At 42.2% G+C, this 24791-nt stretch overlaps 1 protein-coding gene across 2 annotated transcripts in view; it reads left to right on the forward strand.

Moving 5' to 3' along the window:
• AK2 (adenylate kinase 2) overlaps positions 1 to 22014 on the forward strand; it is a 37650-nt gene extending 15636 nt beyond the window's left edge. Inside the window, exons 2-7 of one of the 2 annotated variants that reach the window (XM_073615339.1) lie at positions 3649 to 3774; positions 3917 to 4027; positions 14822 to 14916; positions 15027 to 15099; positions 20931 to 21126; positions 21459 to 22014. In XM_073615339.1, coding sequence (XP_073471440.1) covers positions 3649 to 3774; positions 3917 to 4027; positions 14822 to 14916; positions 15027 to 15099; positions 20931 to 21126; positions 21459 to 21466 — 609 coding nt within the window. In that variant the 3' untranslated portion in view covers positions 21467 to 22014. Of the gene's footprint in view, positions 1 to 3648; positions 3775 to 3916; positions 4028 to 14821; positions 14917 to 15026; positions 15100 to 20930; positions 21337 to 21458 lie in introns of those variants that run through there. The other variant, XM_073615338.1, reaches the window with a different exon arrangement.
• Positions 22015 to 24791: the final 2777 nt, after the last annotated feature.

The raw sequence follows: 24791 nt of genomic DNA on the forward strand, positions 1-24791 counted from the left end.
ATCGGACCCCCCCACCCGCGGGCAGGCAAGGACGTACAGGTAAGCCCTTTTGCCTGCCCGTGCCGCTCTGTCGACGTACATCGTCGTGCGGCGGTCGGCAACTGGTTAAACAGTAAACTCAAAATATGCCTCTTAACGTCCTAATATGCATGGACACATCGAATAACATTGAGTTGCTTCTACAGGCAAAACACAAAACTATCATAGAAGCAACTTTATTTTAAGCCAGTGTGCATGGAACCTGTGAGTGCAAAGTTCTGCTTTAAGGCCTCATGTGCACTGCAGCTGGTAAACTGACGTTTTGGCGCAGTTGTGTTTTTTTTTTTTTTTTTTTTTTTTTCTTTAGCCCCTGAACTCTTCTCTGTTAGGCTAGGTTCTCTCACCTCCCCATGTGGAGAGCTGCCGACTGTCAGTCAGCAGCTCTTGCTTTGCTCCTCCACGCTCACTGGAGCGCTGAACTGTGGAGGGGCGGGGAGCGGCCGTCTCAGTGGCTCGCTGAAAGGCTGAGACAGACTGCTATCAGTCCAGGCAGCTGGGGGATACAGACTTCTGAAGTCAGAATGACGTGCTGCCTCAACTGATTTCTGTGACGTCAGCAGAGAGCGGACTTCAGACCACTCTCCGCTGAAAACTGGTTACAGGAGTGCAAAATGAATTGCACTCCTGTGACCCATAGGAGGAGCCCAGCCTAAAAAGCTTGGGCTGGATTTCTCTTTTTTTTTTTTTTTTTTTTTTTTTTTTTTTTTTTTTAGCTTAAACCTGAAGTTTAACTTTAAAATCTCTATAGCTTTAGTGACCTAATTTACCTGTATAAAGTATTTTACTTATTTTTACTAAATAAAAGTTTTACGTCATACAGACAGCTGGATCTTAGAGAAGTCTACTATGCAGGCATGTCCAGTCCTCTTCCTGCTACTGAACTTAGTGTTGCGATGGTTAAAGTGTTACTAAACCCAGAACCTGCATTCACTATATCTGGTCTCCCCAGGGCTAGCCCAAGACATTGTGCTGCCTGGGTCCAAGCATGAAATGCCAGTGTCCCATTCACTTTTATTGGGACCCACACCTGCATGTCATGTTAGAATACAGTGGCTGTATCCATGCAACCTCGTGTCCCAGTAGATATACTGTATATTGGGTGCTGGCACTGGGATGTGCACAACACCTTTGTACCCAGTGCTGATAAAAGGCAGCCCTGCATGGGAGACACATTGGGGAAGATTTACTAAAACATGAGAACTCAGAATCTGGTGTAGCTGTGCATGGTAGCCAATCGGCTTCTAACTTCAGCTTCTTCATTTAAGCTTTGACACTAAAACCTGGAAGTTGATTGGTTTCTATGCAAAGCTGCAACAGATATTGCATTCTCCAGTTTTAATAAATCCCCACCCCCCATATTTGCACCTCTTGTGAATGTGCATGTACTAAACATTGAATCTGAACAGTTGTCGCCACAGCTGTATCAGTGAAGTCTGAAAGTGTTAGCTGAGTAATTAGTGCCATCCTCAGCATCGCAGAGACAGGAGAGAACACCACTCATCTTGGCAGCAGGGGTGGAGAGGAGGGGGTCTGCGGGAAAGGGCAGAGGAGGGTGTACAGACATGGAATGGGCTCAGAGATCGTCCAGAGCAGGGAGAGAAAAAAAACAGGAGGCTAGTGGAGAGGGCTGGTAATGTCACACAGACATCGGGACACTGAAAGTGAAAGCAGGAGTGTTAGAGATGAGGGGAGAGAGGGCAAGCAGAGGAGCAGGAAAGTTGTATGCATCTAGAATAACTTGTCAGAGCACTAATAGCCAGCCGATGCCTTCCCAACCTCATGTGCTCTGCCTGTTCCACTCTACTCTTGCTGAGGGACTAGTAGTACTGTGCAGGCACGGGATGGGTGTTACGATCTATATCTACATGCAGGGACCAAGCCACTCTCTATCTACTGTGCTGCATTTGGCAGCATATTCTGTGCTGGGCATAGTTGTGCCCAGCAAACTGTGCCCTCTTTCCACTTTACCCTCCTGCCCACCCCGCTCCACCCACATGCAAGGATGACACCATGCTAGAGGGAGTTGTCATTAACGATGTACCCGCCCCCCCAAAACAGGTGGCAGTGTAGTGATCTTGGATTCCTTACATTGCACTCTGCAGGACAAAGTGATAGTCTGCCCCTGTTGCTGTGGCCGCCCCTCCTAGATTGCTGAATGGGGCAGAGTCTGATTAGACAGGATTCTCTCCCTCACTAGCAGATTGTTACATGCTGTATACATTATAAAACAGCTTTTCTTGGTGGAGGGGGGTGTGGTTCCCTGTTGGGAGTTTGGTCACTTCAGTTTCACAGAAGACAATATCCACTTGCAGTGCTGCAAGTTCTTCAAAAGGAAAAGGACCTGCACAGATGATTTCCACAGGATCCAGCCTCTTCCACAATGTGGGACCTGCTTGTGTCCTTTTTTTTTTTTTTTTTTTTTTTTTTAAGGGTAAACTTTTATTTATTTCACACACACAACAGAAAACATACAAATACACATGTGGAGTGAACAGCGCTCAATCCTGAACAGAATACATAGGTCATCAATCAGAGTTTAAGGGCATATTCCTGTACAATCTCTATTAAGGAATCTAAGGCAGTAATTAAAAATCAATGGGACAGCGCGGTAATACTGCGGCTATAGCCGCGCTGTACGAGTGATTTTAACCCTTTTTCGGCCACCAGCGGGGGTGAATACAGCTGCAAGAACGACGGTACAGCAGCGCTAAAAATAGCGCTGTTGTACCGCCGACGCCCCCACCGCCCCAGTGTGAAAGGGGCCTTAAGGTTGCTTCCACACTGGAGCAGGCATGCGTTGACGGTAAAACACTGCTAGTTTTAGCGGCGCTTTACCGTCATTTTAGCGGCGCTATTCGGCTGCTAGCAGGGCGCTTGTAACCCAGCTAGCAGCCGAGGAAGGGGTTAAATGCGCCGCTGCCGAAACGCTTTGCAGGCGCTTCGGCAGCGGTGCGCATTCATTTCAATGGGCAGGAGTGGTGGAGGAGCGGTATACACCGCTCCAAAGATGCCGCTTGCAGGATTTTTTTTTAACATCCTGCCAGCGCATCGCCTCAGTGTGAAAGCCCGAGTGACTGCAGGGGAGCCGTTTTACAGGCGCTATTTTTAGCCCAAAAGCGCCTGAAAAACGCCCCAGTGTGAAAGGGGTCTAACTGTTAGATTTTATGAGATGAAGGGGAAAAAAAAAAAAAAAATCGGCCTAATATATCGGCCCAAAAAAATCGGCATCACATATCGGCCACCACGATTTCTAAATATGGGCATCGGCCAGAGAAAAACCCATATCGGTCGACCTCTACTCAAGACCATCATTTATTCCATAGAAATGTTTTGGAGAATGCACTCCAAAGTAAGGAGCCATGAGATTTACTTCACCAATGTTTCTCATGGTGGAGTTGGGATTAGGGATGTCCACTGGGGAGACAGATGGCATAGTACACCCTAGCTATTGTCTTCTGCTAAGTAAATGTGTACTTTGCCGCCAAATGGTCTAGCTAGAATTGCACACATCTTCATTGATAGAAAATATTATCTAAAAGTTATGTGTAAGGCATGGAATATTGATTGTTTTACATGCACCTTTATTTAAGATCTTTCCATTTATTTCAGGCCCCGAAACTAGCAGAGAAATACTGCGTTTGTCACCTTGCCACAGGAGATATGTTAAGAGCTATGGTTGCATCAGGATCGGAGCTGGGAAAACGTCTGAAAGCTACAATGGATGCAGGAAAATTGGTTGGTGTTTGTCGAGCGATGCGTAAACTGTTGGCACTGTATAAATCCTCTATAATAATGTATAGTAATAATAATCCCCTGCTAGAATTCACGTTGTTTTAACACTGTTTGCTAACGTGATTGCTTTGTTCTGTCTTTTTAGGTCAGTGATGAAATGGTTGTAGAACTGATTGAAAATAACCTGGATACACCTCCATGTAAGAAGGGATTCCTGTTAGATGGATTTCCTCGTACGGTCAAGCAAGCAGAAATGGTAACTCCTGCTGAATGAAATGGGCATAAGTTTTGAACATTTTTTTTTTTTAAACTTATGTTTTTGAGCGTATGTAGACAAATGTGCATTCACAAAAGAAAACTGTTTGAAGATAGGAAAATGCATCCAAAATGTCACATCTACATAACTTTGATGCAGATTTGTATCTTCAAGAAAACCTTTGCTAAGAAAAGTGTAAGGTTGATATTTCATTCTGCACACATTTTCACTATATTCAAAGTAAAAAGTTTGCAACAGTCTCACAACAGCTGCATGCACAATGTGTATGTAACACTAAAGTAATAAAATATAAATAGTATTATGCTAAGTTATTCAAAATAGGGTCAGGTTCCCTATTTAAAAAATGTACCTGAAATTGGGGGAGTAATAGGCCTTGGTGACAAAGCATAAGGCTTAGTTCACACCAGTGCGAATTGGATGCAGCTCTCTATGGAACTGATTCACACATCTCCGGCGTGAATTGCACCGGAGTCTTGTGAGTCTTCTAGTCTGTTTCAGGTCCAAATTCAGACTGAAATCGGACCTGAGCTGGTGAACGGGGACGCACCGGACCCCTGCTGTGAGTCGCTCCATGCTGCAATATGAACCTAGCCTTTACACTTCATGTACGCCGAAGCTCCACAACATAAAAGACTGTGTCAATGTACACATAGGCTTTTACCAGAGTTTGAGCTGCTGCGGTTGGGGGAGCTTCCACCTCCCTCTCCTAAACGCGGAAGAGTAGTGTTCTTGATAGGAATGTTTTGACAGCCGGAAAACGCAAACCGTTTTTCCACGACCAGTGGTCAAAGTAGCCTAACTCGGAAAGTTATGGTGAGGATGGACTAAAGGAACCAAAAATGTATCCATTAAACTAGTGTAAAGCACATTAGACCCTTTCTAGAACAGTTGGCCATTTGTGCAAAACAAGGGGAGGAAAAAAGGTTATACAGTGCTACTCACTGGTTCATTGTAGAGCTTTAGTCCCTCTCTACCAGAGCCTTTTGGGCTATATTTTCTGCAAAGTTCAACATCCTTATCTGCGTACTTGTTCCAAGTCAGTCACTCAAAGTATTGAAGCCCGAAAGACAGCATAACAAGTTGGCCACTAACATTTTCAGGAAGAAGTAAGCAGGGGCAGCCTCATTGCTTTTCCAAGTTTTATATTAGAAAGTTATTTTATTTAGGCTAGCTAGTAATGTAGCGACTAGCAGGAGGAGGTGCAGTTGGGGCTGGCACAGACAGATTTGTAACATGCATAAATGTTGGATTCCTGTGTGAGCTTTTTTTTGTTCAAGTACATCTATGGTCAAAGTGTAAAAGATGTAAAATGAAAACAATCAGCGCACACAAATATAAACAGATAGCTAAAACAACAACTGCAAGCTGAACACCAAAAGGCAAACCACAACACCTAAATAAATGGATAAAATATGTAAAACGGTGCAGTGCAATAAAATAAGTCCATACACTTTAACACTACAAAGTGTTGAGTCCACCACGTGATAAGAGGGTTTCAAATGATGTAAAGTGTTCATAGTGACCTCCACCGTCAATAATATGCACGCTTACCGGATCAGATGGACCCCTTGAATGAACAAATGGTCATGCACACTTGTTTCCCACATAGAGGGTAAGGAAGATTAATCAGTCCAGCAGCATAAACAGAAGACTCCCCAGGTGGATGAATGTTGTATATGGAAATTAAAGAGTGGACACAATCTAAGTGCACACTTAAGTCATTTATTGGATGAAAAAGATAGCCAGCACTGTTCATGTACATGGGAAACATGCGGCTGAAGAAATCGTTACTCAGTGGTATAGCAACCGCAAACGAGGTTCACAGACAAACAGCGGGTGACGTCCGCAATGTATCATGTACATGTAGGAGGACAATTTATATATTTTTTACCGAAAGTTCATAAAAACGCCCTGAACCCGCCAGGAAGACCCATAGTCAATGGCATTGACTCAGTATATTGACTACTTTCTTAAACCGCTGGTATCTTCTACTAAGGCTTACCTTAAAGATACAAAGCACACCATCCTGATCATTGAATTAACATCTGCCAAAGATAACAGTATTCTGGTCATGGCAGATGTTGGCTCATTGTATACCATAATTGGCCACCAGGATGTCGTTAAGTCTGTTTAAATGGGCCCTTGATGGGTCTGACCTTTCCTGCTCCACAAGTTGTTTTTTTTTTTTTTTTTTTTTTTTTTTTGCCTTAAAATTTTGTCTGGCAAGAAATTATTTCTGGTACAACCATAAATTTTTCTTACAGATCCTTGGGGTTGCTATGGGTGCTCAGTTTGCACCGAGTGTAGCAAACCTCTTTATGGCATTATGGGAGGACGAGATATATATATATATATATTTAAAGCGGGGGTTCACCCACACCGCCAAAAAAAAAAATATTAAAAGCCAGCAGCTACAAATACTGCAGCTGCTGACTTTTTTAATACATGGCCACTTACCTGTCTCGGGGTCCAGCGATGTCGGCAGGGGACGCCGAGAACCCGCTCGGTTCTCGGCAGCTGCTGCCGCCATCCTAGGTGAGGGAATCAGGAAGTGAAGCGTTGCGGCTTCACTTCCTGGTTCCCTACTGCGCATGCGCGAGTCGCGCTGCGCGTCCCAAGTGGTCCCCGCTCTCTCCTGGGAGCTGTGTGTTCCCAGGAGACAGCGCGGTGGGGACGGGAAGAGGCATAGACTCCCATGGGAGTCTATGCCGGAAGTGGGTGCAAATACCTGTCTTAGACAGGTATCTGCACCCCCCCTCCCCCCTGAAAGGTGCCAAACGTGACACCGGAGGGGGGGAGGGTTCCGAAAAGCGGAAGTTCCATTTTTGTGTGGAACTCCGCTTTTTTAATAACAAGCCTGTACAATTAAAATGCTCCTAACAGTATATAGATGACGTGATCATTATCTGGGAAGGTGATATGAGTCTGCAGTTATTTATGTCCAGACTCAATGGAAACGCCAAAAACATTCGGCTAACTTGGAACACCGATGCTCACTGCATGACGTTCCTAGATTTAGAAATATTTAAAGAAGGTCAGTGTTTTAAAACAAGAAATCATTTTAAACCGACCGATTAAAAATGGGTACATTCCATTGGACAGTTGCCATCATCGGTCCTGGTTGTGTAATATACCCAGGGGGCAGTTTATACGCCTTAGGCGCAACTGTACCAAGGAAGTAGATTACGCATAGTCCAATGTATTAGCTGAAAAATTTCGACAGGGTACAAAGCAGAGGTGATTTCCAGCGAAATTCAAACTATTTGGAATTTGGATAGAGCAACTTTGGTGGCAGACACTAAAAATAAAAAAAAAAAAGGCAGGACAATGAATTTTTAAGATTATTTTCGATTTCAATATTCAACATAAAAAGTTCGAGAAAATTATCATTAAGCATCTTACCACCTCTTCCGAGGTTTATTTATAAAAGAGCACCCACTTTGAGAGACGTTTTAGCCCCTAGTGTGGTTGACCCCTCAGTTATCAAAGAAAATAGGATCTTCTCTTTTCTTACAGGTTTCTACGCATGTGGCAAATGCCCCCCATGCAAACACAATATTAAGAGCCGTAAAGATTTCACTGCCCCTACCACTGGTAGGACTTATCCTATTAAGAACCTTATTACCTGTAACACCACGGGTGTTGTATACGTGCTCGAGTGCTATTGCGGGTTGCAATATATAGGGAGAACATCGCGACCCTTAAGTATCCGCATCACCGAGCACGTCAACAACATCAAAAATGGGTTGAGGTCATATAATGTTTCTAAACATTTTAGAAACTTTCATAATAGAGACCCTCGATGTCTTAAGTTCTGGGGTCTTGAGGGGGTAATTTTATTCGTCAGCTTGGCCAACGGGTATCCTTCTGGATCCAGGAAACTCAGGTTTTGGTGCCAGGGGCCTTCACGTTGACTTTGATCTCAATGGTTTTATTTCAGATAAATGGGTATTATGTTTATTTTATATAATAGTTTTTAAATCACAGATGACTGCGGGTTTATGTCCCTATTTTTTGGCATTATTTTTAAATGTATTTTAGTATTTATGTCCAAATTGGGCATTTATAGAGATGTATTTATGTCTCATTGATATAATATATATATATGGTTTTTATATGGCAATATGTTATATATCACTTGTATCCCCATAGGAGAAGGCGGAGCATTGTTTACATGGGGCAGCTGGACTTCTGGATCCGGTCGCGGCTTCCTATGTTTACACTGTGATCTCCATGGCGACCTGTTTGTTATATTAGGTTCTTGGGTGACGCTGTAGCTCCACCCACTGCTGACTAAGTCCGTACAGGAGCTACATTGCGGACGTCACCCGCTGTTTGTCTGTGAACTATGTTTGCGGTTGCTGTAATGCTTTCTTCGGCTGCATGTTTCCCATGTACATTGTATTGTGCTGGCTATCTATTTTTTTTTTTTTTTTATCCATTAAATTACTTAAAAGTGTGCACTTAGATTGTGTCCACTCTTTCATTTCCATATACAACATTCATCCACCTGAAGAGTTCCATTTATGCTGCTGGACTGATTAATCTTCCTTACCCTATATGTGGTAAACAAGTGTGTATGACCGTTCATTCAAGAGGTCTGCTCTGATCCGGTAAGAGTGCATATTATTGACGGTGGAGGACTTGGCACTATGAACACTTTTTACATAATTTGAAACCCTCTTATTATCATGTGGTGGACTTAACACTTTGTAGTGTTAAAGTGTATGGGCTTATTTTATTGCACTGCACCGTTTTACATATTTTATCAAAGTGTAAAAGCCATACTGTATTTCAGCACACAGGGATTGGTGCTGCGCTGTAAGCTGAGCATTCACAGCTCCGTCTACGTGCTGGAGACCACTGAGAGCAAGGAGGTAGGTTATTTTATTGCAGCCGAGACCTTGCATGTCTCTTCTACAATAAAGAGCCTGCCTGCTCGCTGCAAGTAGGAATTTTATTTCTGCTTTAACCCTTTTGTTGCCAGAGCTGATTTTGCACTTTTTGCACATGTTTAACCATTTCCATCCCGGGCTTTTTCTGGAACTTTTGTTTATAAGTTTAACCACTTCCCACCCGCCAGCCGTCATATGACGTCCTTGACTTTGTGCGGGTATATCATTCAGATATCGGCTTTTTCAGCCGGCGATTCCCTACACCATAAGAATGATCATGGGGGCTGTTCCACTGCTTTGTTGTTCTTGCAAGAGGGGACGTGTGTGTGTGTGTGTGTGTGTGTGTGTGTGTGTGTGTGTGTGTGTGTCCCCTCCTGCTGCCCTCCGGTGCTTCTACCAACTCACCGCTTCCATCAGTGAGTCAGAGACGGGATCCGCCGGCCCCGAATGTTTACCATAGAGATTTCCAGCGGACCAGATGGTCGCCGGAGTCTGATAGTTTGGAGGCCTGGTGCGATGTTATGATGTCCTTCCCAGCCTCTGCATTCAAACGGCGCCGCCTCGGCTGGGAAGCTGAGATTTTTTATTTTTTTTATTTAAGGCTTCCCAGCCTAGAGGTGAAATGTGGGGTCTTATTGACCCTATATCTCACTGTAAAGAGGCCTGATCATGCCATATTCCTATTACAAATGATGTTTACATTCCTTGTATTAGGAATAAAAAGTGTAAAAAAAAAAAAAAAAAAAGTAATTAACAATACAAAAAAAAAATTTAAAGCACCCCTGTCCCCATGTGCTCACACACAGAAGCGAACGCATACGTGAATCCCGCCCACATATATGAAAATTGTGTTCAAACCACACATGTGAGGTATCACAGTGAACGTTAGAGCGAGAGCAATAATTCTAGCCCTAGACCTCCTCTGTAACACAAAACATGTAACCAGTAAAAAATTTTAAAGTGTCGCCTATGGGGATTTTTAAGTACCGAAGTTTGACTCCAAGCCACAAGCGTGTGCAATGTTGAAGCATGACATGTTAGGTATCCAATTACTCGGTGTAACTTTCTTTCACATTATGCAAAAAAAATTGGGTTAACTTTACTTACTATATCAGAATTGGCCTGGGTGGCAAGTGTTTAAATTCTTCTTTTTTTTTTTTTTTTTTTTTTTTTTGCTAGAAAATTACTCAGAACCCCCAAACATGCATTCTGTATGCTGGCCGATTAATCGATTTATGAAATCGATTACTATTTTCATAATCGATTAGTGTATGTATGTTTTTAATAATGTGAAGGTTGTTATGCCGAGTAAATAGATACCTAACATGCCACGCTTTAAAATCGTGCACACTCGTTCGGTACTTAAAAAATCTCCATAGGCGATGCTTTTTAAATTTTTTTTTTTTTTTTTTTTTTTTTTTTTTTTTTTTTTTTTTTTTTTTTTTTACAGGCTACCAGTTTAGAGTTACAGAGGAGGTCTTAGGCTAGAATTGTTGCTCTAACGCACGCGGCGATACTTCACATGTGCTTTGAACACTGTTTGCGTATGTGGGCGCAACTTAGGTATGTATTTGCTTCTGTGGACGGGGCAGTTTAAAAATGTATTTATTTTTTTTTACACATTTTTTGATCACTTTTATTCCTATTACCAGGACTGTAAACATCCCTTGTAATAGGAATGGTGCGTGATAGCTCCTCTTTATGGAGAGATGTGGGGTCTTATGGATCCCACATCTCTCCTTCGGGCTGGAAAGGCCAAGATAAAAATAAACGTTCTCGGACTTTCCAGCCATGTCTCCGGCATTGTTTACTTCTGGTGGCCCAGACATGACATTATAATATCGCACAAGGGTCATAGAGAGATATAGAGTATGTAATGTATGTATGTGGCATCTGGGATCTAAAAGACCCTGGATGGTCTCCCCTGTGCGCCACAATGTGATGCAGTGCAGATCGCACTGCATTACATTCTTTCCTGGTCATGCTGACCCGGGAACGTGACGGGGATCCAAAAGTGATGCTCTACTCATCACTTCCGGGTCAGCAGCAAGAGGGGGAGGAGAGTGGATGCATATCTGCTCCCTCCCCGCTATGCCAGTCCTGGGATATGTGAAGGGTTATGCAAGTAATCTAGCGTTTGCAAACCCAACGAACCGATTTCATCTGACAGCCAGACGTTGACTTGTTCGGTGTTTTTCAACTCCAGTCCCCAAGGCGCCCCAACAGGTCATGTCTTCAGGATTTCCCTCAGATGAAACGGCTGTGGTAATCACTAAGGCAGTGAAACTGATAAAATCACCTGTGCAAATAATGGAAAGCCTGAAAACATGACCTGTTGGGGCGCCTTGAAGACTGGGATTAACACTGTTCGATATACACACACTCCTGGTGGCACCGTAAAAAAAAAAAAAAAAAAATCCTCAGTTCACTACTACGCACACAGATTTTCACCTGTCAGTTTTTATTGCTGTCTATGCCCCCTCCATTCATTCTCTCCATTGTCATGTTTAATAGTGAAAATGTAAAAAAAAAAAAGTCCCTAGAAAAGTAAGAGGGGAAATCTTCCAATGGGGATACCATTTCTGGTGACCTGGGGGTCCCAAAGGAATTCCCTTAACCACTTTGCGCAGATCGCCGTAACTGTATGTCAGTACTTTGATGCTAAATACCGTTATGGCAGCAGCTAGCTCCCATAACCCTGGCATTTTCAGCAATGGCGTGTGGCTCTGTAACGTAAAAATGGTCTCTGCAGCGTATCCGCCGCAAGATCACTTTTCGGGGGCAGTAGAGGGGGCCCCCACCGTGTCCCGGTTGTCTGTTTCTTCATCGGTAGCAGCGGAGACTAACGCATCTTTTCCCCTCTGAGTGAGGGAAAGATAGCCCCCACTTGGCTCCATAACATTAGATGGCGGAAGTGACATCAAATGTCACTTCCACTTAATGGTTTTAAGGGGGCTTTTTTTTTTCCCATGTAAAATGTGAGATCTGAGGTCTGAATCTCACATTAAAGCGGTCCTGTCATGATGTTTACGTTCCTTGTAATAGGAATAAAAGTGACCCAAATTTTTTTTTTATAAGTGTTTTTTTTTTTTTTTTTTTTTTTTTAAGGCAATGTAAAAAAAATATAAAGTAAAATATTTAAAGTGCCCTGTCCCGCTGATCTCGCACGCAGAAGCAAACGCATACGCAAGTTTCAGAAATAGAACTACATGTGGCACAAACATCCCCATTTTGGCTAAGTTGAGACTGGCTGACCTCTCGCTGCTTATCTTTCATTTGAACAGTAAAAACAATACATTACGAAGAACTTCGAACTTCAGCCTTAGAAAATAAACGTTTAGAACTTTATAGCCCATTAAAAGATAAAAGAACAAAACCAGCTTTACATACCTTCAGTCCAGAGAGTTCCCCCACAGGTTTTTTTATTTTTTTGGGTCACTAGGTGTCCTCAATCCGATGGCCAACGACATTTACAACTTTCAGATTGTCCTGCCCACCCCCAGTCTGACTGAACAGGGAAATTAGAAGCAGCACAGTGAGATCATCTTTCTGTCACTTGTCTTTTTGTTCCTATATTTATGCTTCTTGTCAGCACATGAACTAATTGGCTATTTATACTACTTCCTCCTCTCACAATTCAGTGCTACTGTACAGGGAACAGCAAGGGGTTTTAGAACAGGTCAAATTCAAGTATTTACAGTTTGCTTTAAAAAATACATTTAATGATGTATTGATGGCAACAAAGCTGTAAGTGGTTAATAACCTTTAAAAAAAAAGTGTATAATTTAGTTAATATGTAAAGTTTAAATAAAAGCCAATTTTATTCTTTAATATCTCTATGCAGTGTTAAATATAAATAACTAAGTGGTTAGAGAGCTAAATCTCTAGAGAGATATACTGTATATACTATTCGAGGTTGAATCTGGTAAATATCAGACTTGGAGACCACTTCTTTAACTTTTTTTTTTTTCTTAAAAAAAAAAAGACACTTTTGCAGATTTTCAAACAGAACTGTAATATATTATATGCTGGCCATACAAAAACAATGTCTTCCTTCAAAAAAGTCATTTTAAGAACTTCGTTTTATTTTCGAATCGTTAGTGGGGTCAAATCGACATTCGTTTTCAACCAAAGTGAAGGAAAATTTAGAAATGGAAGAAAACTTCTTGGTGAAAGGAATTGTGGTTTTCCTTCAGAAATTACATTCATTTTAAAATAGAATAATAAAAGCAAAGTGAAAATTTCAAACCACATTCTTTCATTCAGCAAATGTATAAAGATTTTTCTGAACATTCTCATCTGAAAATTGATCTGTGTGGCCAGCATAAGTCTTGGTACACACCTATGCAGTTTGCTTTTGATCTGTTTCTACACTGCTTTTTGCTGTGCGTTAAGTACAGTATAGAGTGCTCCAATAGCAAGGTAAAGAAAACTTCTGCCTTTAGAACCACTCATTTCCTGCCCAGGACTACATGTCCCATGGGGCATTGCTCCTCACACATTCACAAGTTCTCAGGCACTTACTGACGTGTATGGACAATGTACTGGGCTGTATGTTAAAAATCCTATATCTATCCTAACCCCTAACGTTATTCGCTAATCCGAACACTAATATAACCTTCTAGCGGCCAGTGTCCTAACAACCAATGATGTCATCGGTTGATAAGGAGGATGTCGGGCACCTGCACAACATCCTTGTTTGCCCCTCCTCCTTCAGCACGTTTCACATTAGCTGAGTGTGGGAGAGAAACGGAGGTAGAAGAGAAATATGAAATGCAGTGTTTTTGCTTTGGAACAATAAATCACTGCTAATGTTGGGTGTTCTACGCATGTGGATTTTGCTACATTATGCAAAACTATTAGTTTATTGTTTTTTTTAAATTTACAAAGGGGTGCCTTAAGATTGTGTGGAATTTTTTAAAGGGTGCCTGCACTGAAAGGTTGGGAAGCCCTAACCTAACAAAGTAAATTATTAAAATTTAAGTAGATAATAAAATAAAAAATCCTTAACCGCTTGTCGCCCGCCCACCGTAAAATGACGGAGGGGCAGTGCGGCTCTCGTTCTGGAACGACGTCCCAGAACGACTGCTCTCACGTGAGGATCGCGGCAGCGCCGTGTTGCTAGGACACGGCGCTACCCTGGCTCTTTAACCATGTGATCGGCTCTGTCCAATCACAGCCAGTCACATGTAAACCCGGCGATGCCGGTAATCAGCTCTCATTGCCTCTCACTGACAGTGTGTGGTGAGGAGAGCCGATCAGCCGCATCTCCTCCCAGGGGACATCAAGACGTAATCTGGGCACTGATCAGAAGTGCCCTGATTACAATAACACGCCACCAGTGCAAGCAATCAGTGACCATTAGTGATGCCAGTCAGTACTGCCCATCAATGGCAATCAGTGCCGCCTATAAGTGTGGCATATATGGATGCTGCCTCATCAGTGCCCATCAGTGAAGGAGAAAAATTACTTCTTTAGAAAGTTTACTGACAAACTAAAACTTTTTTTTTTTTTAAATTTCAAAATTTCACATGGTTACAGTGTAGCACCGTGCAACTGTCATTCAAAGTGTGACAGTGCTGAAAGCTCAAAATTGGCCTGGGAGGAAGAGGGTGAAAGTGCCCTGTAGACAAGTGGTTAAAAAAAGGTAATTTTTTTTTTTTTTTATAAAAGCGGATGAAAAAGCTGACATGCATGGCATAGATGATGAAACGGATTACATTTTTCTCTAATGGCTAATTAAAAAGTGTATCAAAACACCCAAAAAGCTCAAACAGCACGTTCAGGTGTGAATGCAGTCTAATAGTTTTGCAGATATACAGCTTTATTTGCTGCTCTATTTCCTATGTTGTAATATGATCTCATTCTTGTATTTTAGCTTGATGAACTTCTTGAAAAGCGCCAAGAAAAACTTGATTCAGTCATCGAATTTAGTGTAGATGATTCTTTACTTGTAAGAAGGATCTGTGGCAGGTAACGGCAGCAAAATATATCTCGGATTCATTCAATCCTGGCCTCCTGTGGTATTTTGGATTGTATTTTTGTTACTTTTATGTCAACTACTTCCTTATCTGTTGCTGTAGGTTGATACACCAACAGAGTGGACGATCATACCACGAAGAGTTCAATCCTCCTAAAGAACACATGAAAGATGACGTGAGTTTTGAGTGCACTACACCAACATTTTGCTAGTCCTGTGACCTGTTTTCAGCAGACAGGGCTGAGGCCTGCCTTCGGCTGACTTCAGAGCCAGTCCCGGCTTGGGAAATCATGACAATGAAGTCTACATCCGCCCACGTGCCTGGACTGGCACCTGGCTCAGCCTCTCAGCGAGCTGCTTAAAACCTTAGCTGGATGCTCCCGCCCCATCCACAGCCCAGCGCTCCAGTGAGCGAGGAGAGGGCAGAGCAGAAAGCGGTCAGTCACAAGCTCTCTGCTGAGGGAGCTCTGAGAACCGAGCCATTGGCAGTGTTAGATTGCTTGATTCTCAGTCTTAGAGCTGGCAGGGGACAGATGATGCATCCACCTAGGTAAGTATAATTGGGGGGGAGAGATTCCATACTTCTCCTTTTAAAGGATAATATCATATGAGGCTAATCAGTCCAGCACCAAGAATCATTTAAGGTTGTGGCATCACTATAATGTAAGTCCAATGGAAAAAGTTGTAAACTAGGGCCCCTTTCGCACTGGTACGACACAACAGTCGTACCACTTTGGATCCGACTTTGTCCTGCGCTTTGAAGTCGGACATGCATCCGACTTCAATGAACAGGGATCCGACTTTGATCCTAAACAATACCAGGCACTGTCTGTGCGTGGTGATCACCCTAAAGATTCATACCAATATAAAAAAAAAAACTGCATGGGTTCCCCCTCCAAGAGCATACCAGGCCCCTCGGCCTAGTATAGATTTTAAGGGAAACCCACCTGCCCAAAAAATGAACTGTACCAGGCTGCATGCCCCCAACATATGGGGGGGGGGGGGTTGCTTTGAGACAGGGGGGCCCTGTACCCCCCACCCCAAAGCACCTTGTCCCCATGTTGGTGAGAACAAGGGCCTCTTCCCAACAACCCTGGCCGATTGGTTATTGGGGTCTGCGGGAAGGGAGCTTATCGGAATCTGGAAGCCCTCTTTAACAAAGGGGCCCCCCACCCTATGTGAATGAGTATCAGGTACATTGGGTAGGGGTACAGTCACCTAAAAAAAAGTGTCAAAAATAAAACGCAGCACACAGGTTTTTAAAGAAATTTTATTAGGCAGCTCTGGCGTCTCTTCTGACTTCTCCCCTTTCCGGGCCTTCTACGCTGATGTCTTCTAGCCCTCTCCGGTTCTTCTTCCTCTGTCCACTGTCTTTTCCGCTGACTCTGTTGTTCTTCTGATGTTGACTCAACGCTCTCTCCCGATCTAATGCTGGGTGTGCAGTGTGCCACTACTTATATTGATATGGGGCGGGGTCACCGGAGGTCCGCCCCTTATGACGTCACCGCCCATCATGCCCTGGGCGGTGACATCTTAAGGGGCAGGCCTCTGGTATCCCTGCCGCATCAATCGACATCAGAAGAACAGACTGATAAGACCCTGCAAAATAGCCAGAAGACCCGGCAGAGGGAGACTAAATCGAAAGTGACCCTGGAGTTGCCTTAAATTACTTTAAAAACCTGTGTACTGTGTTCGTGGTTTTTTTTTTTTTTTTTTTTTTTTTTTTTTTTTTTTTTACACTTCTGCCAAAGGGTCTGGTATGGATTTTGGGTGGGGATCCCACAGTTTCTTTGGCATGGGGGACCAGACCGAAGAGCCTGGTATGCTCTTGGAGGGGGAACCCATGCCGGGTTTTTTTTCTTTTTTTTTTTTTTTTTTTTTTTTTTTTTTATTTGGCGTGGAGTTCACCTTCAGGATCATCAGAGCACAAGTCCCATGCAATCCGCCTTTGATCCGACTTCAGTGATATTTAATGGGCTGAAGTAGGATCAAAGTCAGACCAAAGTAGTGCAGGGACTACTTTGAAGTCGTATTAATATTAATGGTTGTCATTGGAAATCATGGGGAACGACTTGTCATGAGACTTTGCAGTCCCAAGTCGTAGGACAAGTTGTACAAGTGTGAAAGAGGCCTAATGGTGGCAGCCATCCTCCGAGAAAAGCCAACTCTGTAAAATCAAATGGAATACAAAACCATAAGTGCCAACCTGCTTTTAGTATTTTATAGTGTACAATTTATTCAAAGGATAAAAACTCTCAGAAACAGTGTAAAAAAAAAAAAAAAAAAAAAAGGCTCATTTGGTGTGTGGGAGAGGCCCTCCAATCCATCTCATGGACATTGCGCTGCTTTCAGGGATCGCAGATGTATAGTTGCTGTCTGTGAACTGACTGGCGTCCCAGGAGACAGGAAAAACCACAGTGAACCGCAAAGCGGATGTGACGTCACCGGAGACGACCAGGAAGCACTCGAAGGGATGGGCTGACTTTGAGTGGATCCAGCTGTCCATCCAGGCCACACACAGCAACTACTACATCTGTGGTCCCTGAAATGGATTGGAGGGGCACTCCCATGCACCAGATGATCCTTTTTTGCACTTTTTATCCTTTGAATAAATTGTACATTATGATACTACACTCAGGTTGGCGCTTCCTGTTTTTATTTTCAATCTTTTTATTACGTTTTTACAAACATAGGCAATAGGCAAAGGCAATACAAACATACCCTGTTTCCCCGAAAATAAGACCTAGCGTGATTGTTGGTGATGGCTGCAATATAAGCCCTACCCCCAAATAAACCCTACCCTGTTTCCCCAAAAATAAGCCCTACCCTGAAAATAAGACCTACAAGGACTTTAACTAGGGCTTATTTGGGGGGTGGGCCTTATATTGCAGCCATCACCGACAGTCACGCTAGGTCTTATTTTAGGGGAAACAGGGTACATTGGTGGTATATCCACACCAAAAAAATCATCTTATAATAACATTTTGCAGACTATCATAACTATAGCATCAAACAAACAAAAGGATGGTCCGGGGGTACAGCATGAAGACCTCTCCTACGCATACCCCAATTTTTTTTTTTTTTTTTTTTTTTTTTAGATTAAGGTTCCATTTGCCCCCTAATTTCCAGGCGATACCCTAAATGTTCTCCACTGGGCCCATATCTGACAACATTTTTCATGTGTCCAATTCGTGTGACAGGAGGGTCTCTATCTTCTCAATTAGGTCCATTTCTGCTATCCATTCGTTAACTCAAGGGGCTTGTGTAGTTCCCCAATATCGCGGAATAACCTGTCTGGCTGCTATTAAGCAATAGCTTAGCAAATGTCTTACCTGGTAAAATGGATAGCAGAGTAATTCCTGCTTCCTGTTTTTAATGCTGTTTTACAGGATACCTTTTAGACCAAATCAGGAAAAGCTTTCACTCCATCATACGACTAAAGTTGAATGAACCTGTCAACATACACTAGTAATAAGGGAGCTGTCATAAAAAGTGGGTGTATGGATGGATAGATACAAGCTTTAGGAATATCGCCCTCCTTTTTGTTCATTACTAGTCTAGTCAGCGAACTGGCACAGGAATCTGTGTATCAGCACCTGAAATGCAAATACTTTTTTCCAGGGTAGTCTTTTTCACTTGTAACAAAAGGTAATGACAGACATTGAACTTAAGAATATTATAATATACATTGGGTATAGAAAAAAATTACCCCCTTTAACCACTTATCTTTAGGTGGAAGTCATATGACCTCCTGGACTTTAAGTGGCGATAACTGAATGATGCCTGCAGCTGCAGGCATCATTCAGTTATAATTTATTTTTATTTTTTTTTCCAGGGATTCCCTCTGACTGTAAAGGCAATTATAGTGGCTTTTACAGGTGGCAGGAGGGGATGTCGCCTCCCTCCGGTGCTTCTCACCGGCTTGCTTTGCAGCCTGATATTAAAAAAAAAAAAAAAAGACCGTTTTTGTTTTATCCAACTGTTTCTACTTTGCAACTTATAAATTCCAATTGAAAATGATAACACCAGCGTGTCATAAAAACAATTCAAAAACTGAATCGCTGAGTTGGAAAAAGGATCACCCCTTGGGGCAATCTTTTTTTTTTTTTTTTTTTTTTTTTTTTTTTTTTTTTTTTAAACCACGTTTTGCTTTTAATTACAGCCTTTAGTCTGTTGGGATATGTCTCTACAATCGCTGCACATCTAGACTTTGCAATATTTTGCCCACTCTTCTTTGCAGAACTGCTGAAGTTCAGTTAAATTTTATGGTGACCGTTTGTGGATTGCAGTCTTCAAGTCATTCCACAGGTTTTTAATGTGGTTTAAGTCTGGCATCTGACTAGGCCATGCAAGGACATTGCCCTTTTTCTCCTTCAACCACTGTGTGATCATTTTTGCTGTGTTCTTATGGTCATTGTCATGTAATGATATGTAAACCTTCTTCCCATTGATCTTTCTGGCAGAGAGCAGAAGATTTTTTCTCAAGAATTTGGTGTTTTGCCCTATCCTTTTTTCCCCCCATAAAGCCTCAATTCATGTACACTGCTGCTGGTAAACGGATGTTTTAGAAGCAGTTGGGGGTTTTTGATTTTTTTTTTTTTTTTTTTTTTTTTTTTTTTTCAGCTGCCCCTGAACTCTCCTGTTATCTTATCAGTACATGTACACAGGGTCATTTGCAGTAGTTTCTAGGCAGTTGAGTTTGGAGGCATTTTTTGGAATGCACAAAAAGCATTCAGCAGCTTTAAACAGGCATTTGATCAGTTGTGACTACATGTGACCTTTCTTGAGTGGATTTTTTTTCCTACAAGCCACATTTGTGGAGAATGTGTGATATTATTGTCACATGCACACAATGACCACTGTTTGTCATAAATTCCAAAAATGGTAGCCTGTCTGACCAGTTTTGCCACCCTTAGTTGATTGTTTGCTTCAGTTGCACTACCAGGGACGGAAATGCTCTTTTTATGCTGAGCTAATCAAAATGACCACAGTTGAGTCAATGGCTTTTGTGTGTCATTGAGCAGGTGATTAGCTATACCTGGTTGAGTTTACAAGTAATTTTTAGGAGGGGGATGATCCTTTTTCTCCAACTCAGTAATTTTATTTTTTTTGACATGGTGTTATCTTTCACTTGGATGTTATAAGTTGCACTGAGTAAATACAGCTGGATAAAACAAAAACGGTCTTCATTTCAAGCTGCAAGGCAACAAAAAGTGATTATTTTAAAGGTGGGTGATTCTTTTCTATACCCACTGTATATGTTTTTACAAGTTACCTTTTCAATCTCCTGATTTCCAGACCAGGCAAAGTATGCGAAAAAGACAGCCACACAGTCTTCAACATGTCACTCATTGTTTAAGGCATGAGAATCAGAAAACTGGAAACATTTATTTGGCCCATATAAGAGGCTGTATTGTGACATTGCATGGAAGTTTTATATTCTGTGAACAGAATGCAAATAGTTCTTAGACCCCTTTCACACTGGGGCGGTTTGCAGGCGGTATTGCGCTAAAAATACCGCCTGCAAACCGCCCCTAAACAGCCTCCGCTGTTTCTTCAGTGTGAAAGCCCGAGGGCTTTCACACTGAAGCGGTGCGGTGGCAGGACGGTGAAAAAAGTCCTGCAAACCGCTTCTTTGGAGCGGTGTATTCACCGCTCCTAAACCGCTCCTGCCCATTGAAATCAATGGGACAGCGCGGCTATAGAGTGATTTTAACCCTTTTTCGGCCGCCAGCGGTGGTTAAAACTGCACCGCTAGCGGCCGAATACAGCTGCAAGAACGACGGTACAGCAGCGCTAATAATAGCGCTGTTGTACCGCCGACTCCCCCACCGCCCCAGTGTGAAAGGGGCCTTAATGTAATTGCTTAGTTTGATATGTTTTTGTGGTTTTTGCTGGGCATCTATTGGCAGAAGCTTCTGCCTCAGTGATTTTTATTTTCCATTCATAAAGTTCTGTGTGACCGATACCAGGGATTATCATTTATAGAGACTAACTGCTGTTGCAGGTGACTGGTGAGCCTTTGGTGAGACGTTCTGATGATAATGAAACTACCCTGAAGTCCCGACTGGAGGCCTATCACACTATGACTTCACCACTTGTTGAATACTACCAACGCCATGGAATCCATAAAGCAGTAGATGCTTCACAGTCTCCAGATGTGGTGTTCGCAAGCATCCTGGCAGCTTTCTCCAGAGCTCGCAGTAAAGACCTTGTTATATTTTTGTAAATCTTCTTGGGTGCAAATAATAATTTCATCAACTTTTCAGAACATTAATATACTCCTTGAGGCTGTCTATTCTAAAGGGATGTCTTGTTTACAAAGGAATGTTAAACCTATGTGCACACTTATAACTATTAGCAAACAGCTTTTGCTGCCATCCCTCCAATAAAAGTGCTGGCAAACTGAATAATTTTATATTTTTCTAATTTAAAAAATTCTTTCATCCTTCTTTGTCTTGATTTTTGTGGGTATGAAATTTGAGTTAAATTTTATATTTTAAGTTACTTTTTTTTTTTTTCTTATTCATTCCAGCGCACTGATTACCTGTCATCCCAGACGTGTGTTGTCTGCAGTCCCCAAACCCTGTGCACTAGGGCACTGTACGGTAGACCGATGATTGAGTACCCTTGTCAACTCCTCTACTGCTGTTGTATCGCTGTTTGTGGTGCTCCTCCATTCTCTTAGATCCCCCCACCACTGCATTCATCATCATCATCATCATCATCATAAGTCTTAAAGCTTCTTCTGTGGTAGAAGCTACAGTGTGTTTAACCTCATTGTTGAGGTATGTGTGACTGAATCTCTTATCCATACAGAATGCCTGCTTTATGACTCGGGTACATATAATGCAAGTCTGATTTTGAAAGGAGATTTGGACATTAAAACCAAATATTATATTAGATAATGAATGTTTTGCACTTGTTTGTGTATTAGATGGATTCCTGTCAGCTGTAGTATTGGTGCGCAATTGCCATGAGTGCAGTATAAAGGGCTCATTTTGTAGAGTGACTTATGACAATCCCACAGCATTGCTAACTTTGGATGCAGAGTCTGTGACTAAGTTGTTTTTTTTTTTTTTTTTTCTCAATCACTTGTCTTCTACTTGGAGATTAACAGCCAGTGCCTTGTGTAATTGCAGAAGCAATAAAATGTGTGCAGGTGTGATTTGATTGTATGTATTTTTATTTTTTTAACAAGCAAATACATTTAGGCTAGAACTCCTGATGCTTATATTTATTACTGTTAACAGAGTGGCATGAAACTCAGGATACATGTGAAAGTGTTATTAGGGTTTCTTTCATTTCATAATGTTGTAAAGACGCACAAGCACATTTTCCCATAGTGCCCTTGGGCTATTCCACCATTGCATGTTTATGGAGCTCTGTACAGAAGTTCAGAGCTTTTTCATTTTACTAAGAAACCAGTTGCTACACATCTAGCTTCCTAGAAGATCCATAAAGCCAACACATCCAGCAAAACTTGCATCGACTATAGTCACATACCCATTAGGGTTCATATGCATGGGATTCTTGTACATCACCCTTCATAATTTGTAACCATATGCAGAAGGAAACCATCACATGTCTATGGTAAGCAGAAGTTGTATATAAAGACAGTCTGGCTCTGGATGTCTTTCTGCAGGCCCAGACTGTGCTCAGTTGTGACCCTGTGATGGACAAAGTGATAGTCACAGACCGATGTCTTCCAATGATTGATCATTTCCGTAAAACTGTTTTCCCAAGAAATGTATAGCCATAGAACATGTTTTGAGTTGGCTTGTATTATAAAGTGTGTTCATATAGTAATTTTAAATGAATATGCCCAAACCGAAGAACCAATCTGACACTATAGCTCAGTAGCATAGAAATTCAGGTAGACTGTATAACCAGTTGTCATATTCAGGCGCTAAGAGCCGGTTCACACTGAGGCAGCATGACTTGCAGCGCAACTGCATCAGGTGACCTGCACACGACAGCAGCGGCAACTTGCAAAACGACTTCTATATAGAAGTCAATGCAAGTCGCCTCAAGCCACTCCCAAAGGAATACAGGAACCTTTTTCTAAGTTGGAGCGACCTGAGTCACTCCTATTAGAATGGAACACGACTTGTCAGGTGGCTAAGTCGCCTGACAAGTCGTCCCAGTGTGAACCGGCTCTAAAGACTATAAGCATATGTTAACTAAAAAAAAACAAATCAAAGCCCTCTTCAGTATTGTGGAGAATTTCTCTTTGTGCATCATTTATCCTTTTTTGCCCCAAAAAAAACCCAGGGTTTTCACCTTGTTTGAACTGGATGCACTCATCAACCTTGTCGGAATAGATTAGGGCATGTCCTGGAGCTTTGGCAATGCACACAGGAAAAAGCAAATGTCTCTCCACCCCTGCGACTTTTTTGCTTGAGACCTATGTTGAGGTAGAGTATTGCTTTAGCCAACAGAACCTGATACAGCCATGCTTGACAGCTTTTATCTGAGTTTTGGATCCTTTTTACCATTTCTTACCAAACACTGCTATTAAATTACACGTAGGGTGGTTTGAGGTATTGGCCCCCTAGTGCTTAGAGAGAATATAAAGTATATATATTTCCCTTTGTCACATACAATTAAGGAAAGCCTATGACTTTGGATGTCTTCAAAAGAAATAATTACTGAGAGAAAGATGGATGCTTGGCTAACTTGGTTGCCTGGCTCAGTCTGCTGACCAAAAGTGTTTGTAAAAGTGATTATAAAATAAAAAACAAACTTGCTATACTTGCCTGCTTTGTGCAATAGCTTTGCACAGAGAAGCCCTAAACCTCCTCTTCTTGGGTCCCCCACTGGTGCTTTTGGCTCCTTTGTGTGAACCCACAGCAAGCTACTTGCTATAGGGGACACCTATGTCTGACACAAACTGCGAGCTCAGCTCTGCTTACTGGATTTGATTGACAGCAGCAGGAGCTAATGCAAATACTTAGGCTTTTTTTTTTTTTTTAAACCTTAATGCATTAAAGTGGTTGTAAACGCTGAAGTTTTTTTTACTTTAGTGTACTCTCTGAATTAAGGTAAAAAACCTTCAGTATGCAGCTACCCCCTTATATTTAACTGAGCTTGATCTTGCTGTTGTCAATCACAGCCAGTGGGGTAGGTTGAGCCCTGCTTCTATGAAGCGATTTGCCCCTAATGAAGGTCTGTGGGAGACCTTCATATTGAGAAATTGGCTCCAACCCTCCCCAACTCTGCTCCATAGATTTCTTTTTTTTTTTTTTTTTTTTTAACCTCCCTACCCCACACCCCCCCCCCCCCCCCCCCCCCCAACCAATAAAGCTTTGTTTATCTCCCCCCCCCCGCCTGCCTTCCCTTCTTACCTAGGCAAATCACGAAAGTGCCTCCCAGGATATGTAATGTGCATATCCTAGGAGGGCTTCTGCTGTCAGAATACAATACCACAGCAAGATGGATTCCTCCATTCTAAGTTAATGTGTGGATGAGGAACTAGTTAGCTGAATGGAAAAAAAATGCTTAATATATGGGCTGTTATGCTGAAGGACACAGTCATAGATGGGAGACATGTTACATGAGACTGCTAGAGATCAGTTTTTATAGCCCCTTTACAAATCGATATTGACAACTTAGGCTCAAGTGTCTTTTTATAGCTTCCTAGAGCTTGGCTTTATGATTCACAAGGCTTTTGCATGTCCAAGAGCAGTATACAGCAAGCTATTGATGTTTTCATAAAGACTTTAAAGTGATGCTAAAAAAAAAAAAAAATCTACCTTTTGTAACAAAACATGTTATACTTGCCTGCTCTGTGCAATAGTTTTACATAGAGCAGCCCTGATCCTCCTAGGGTTCCCCACCGGTGCTCCTGGCTCCCTCCTGCGGAGCG

Source organism: Aquarana catesbeiana, linkage group LG02 (assembly GCF_042186555.1).
Source record: "Aquarana catesbeiana isolate 2022-GZ linkage group LG02, ASM4218655v1, whole genome shotgun sequence".
Classification (NCBI taxonomy): Eukaryota; Metazoa; Chordata; class Amphibia; order Anura; family Ranidae; genus Aquarana; species Aquarana catesbeiana.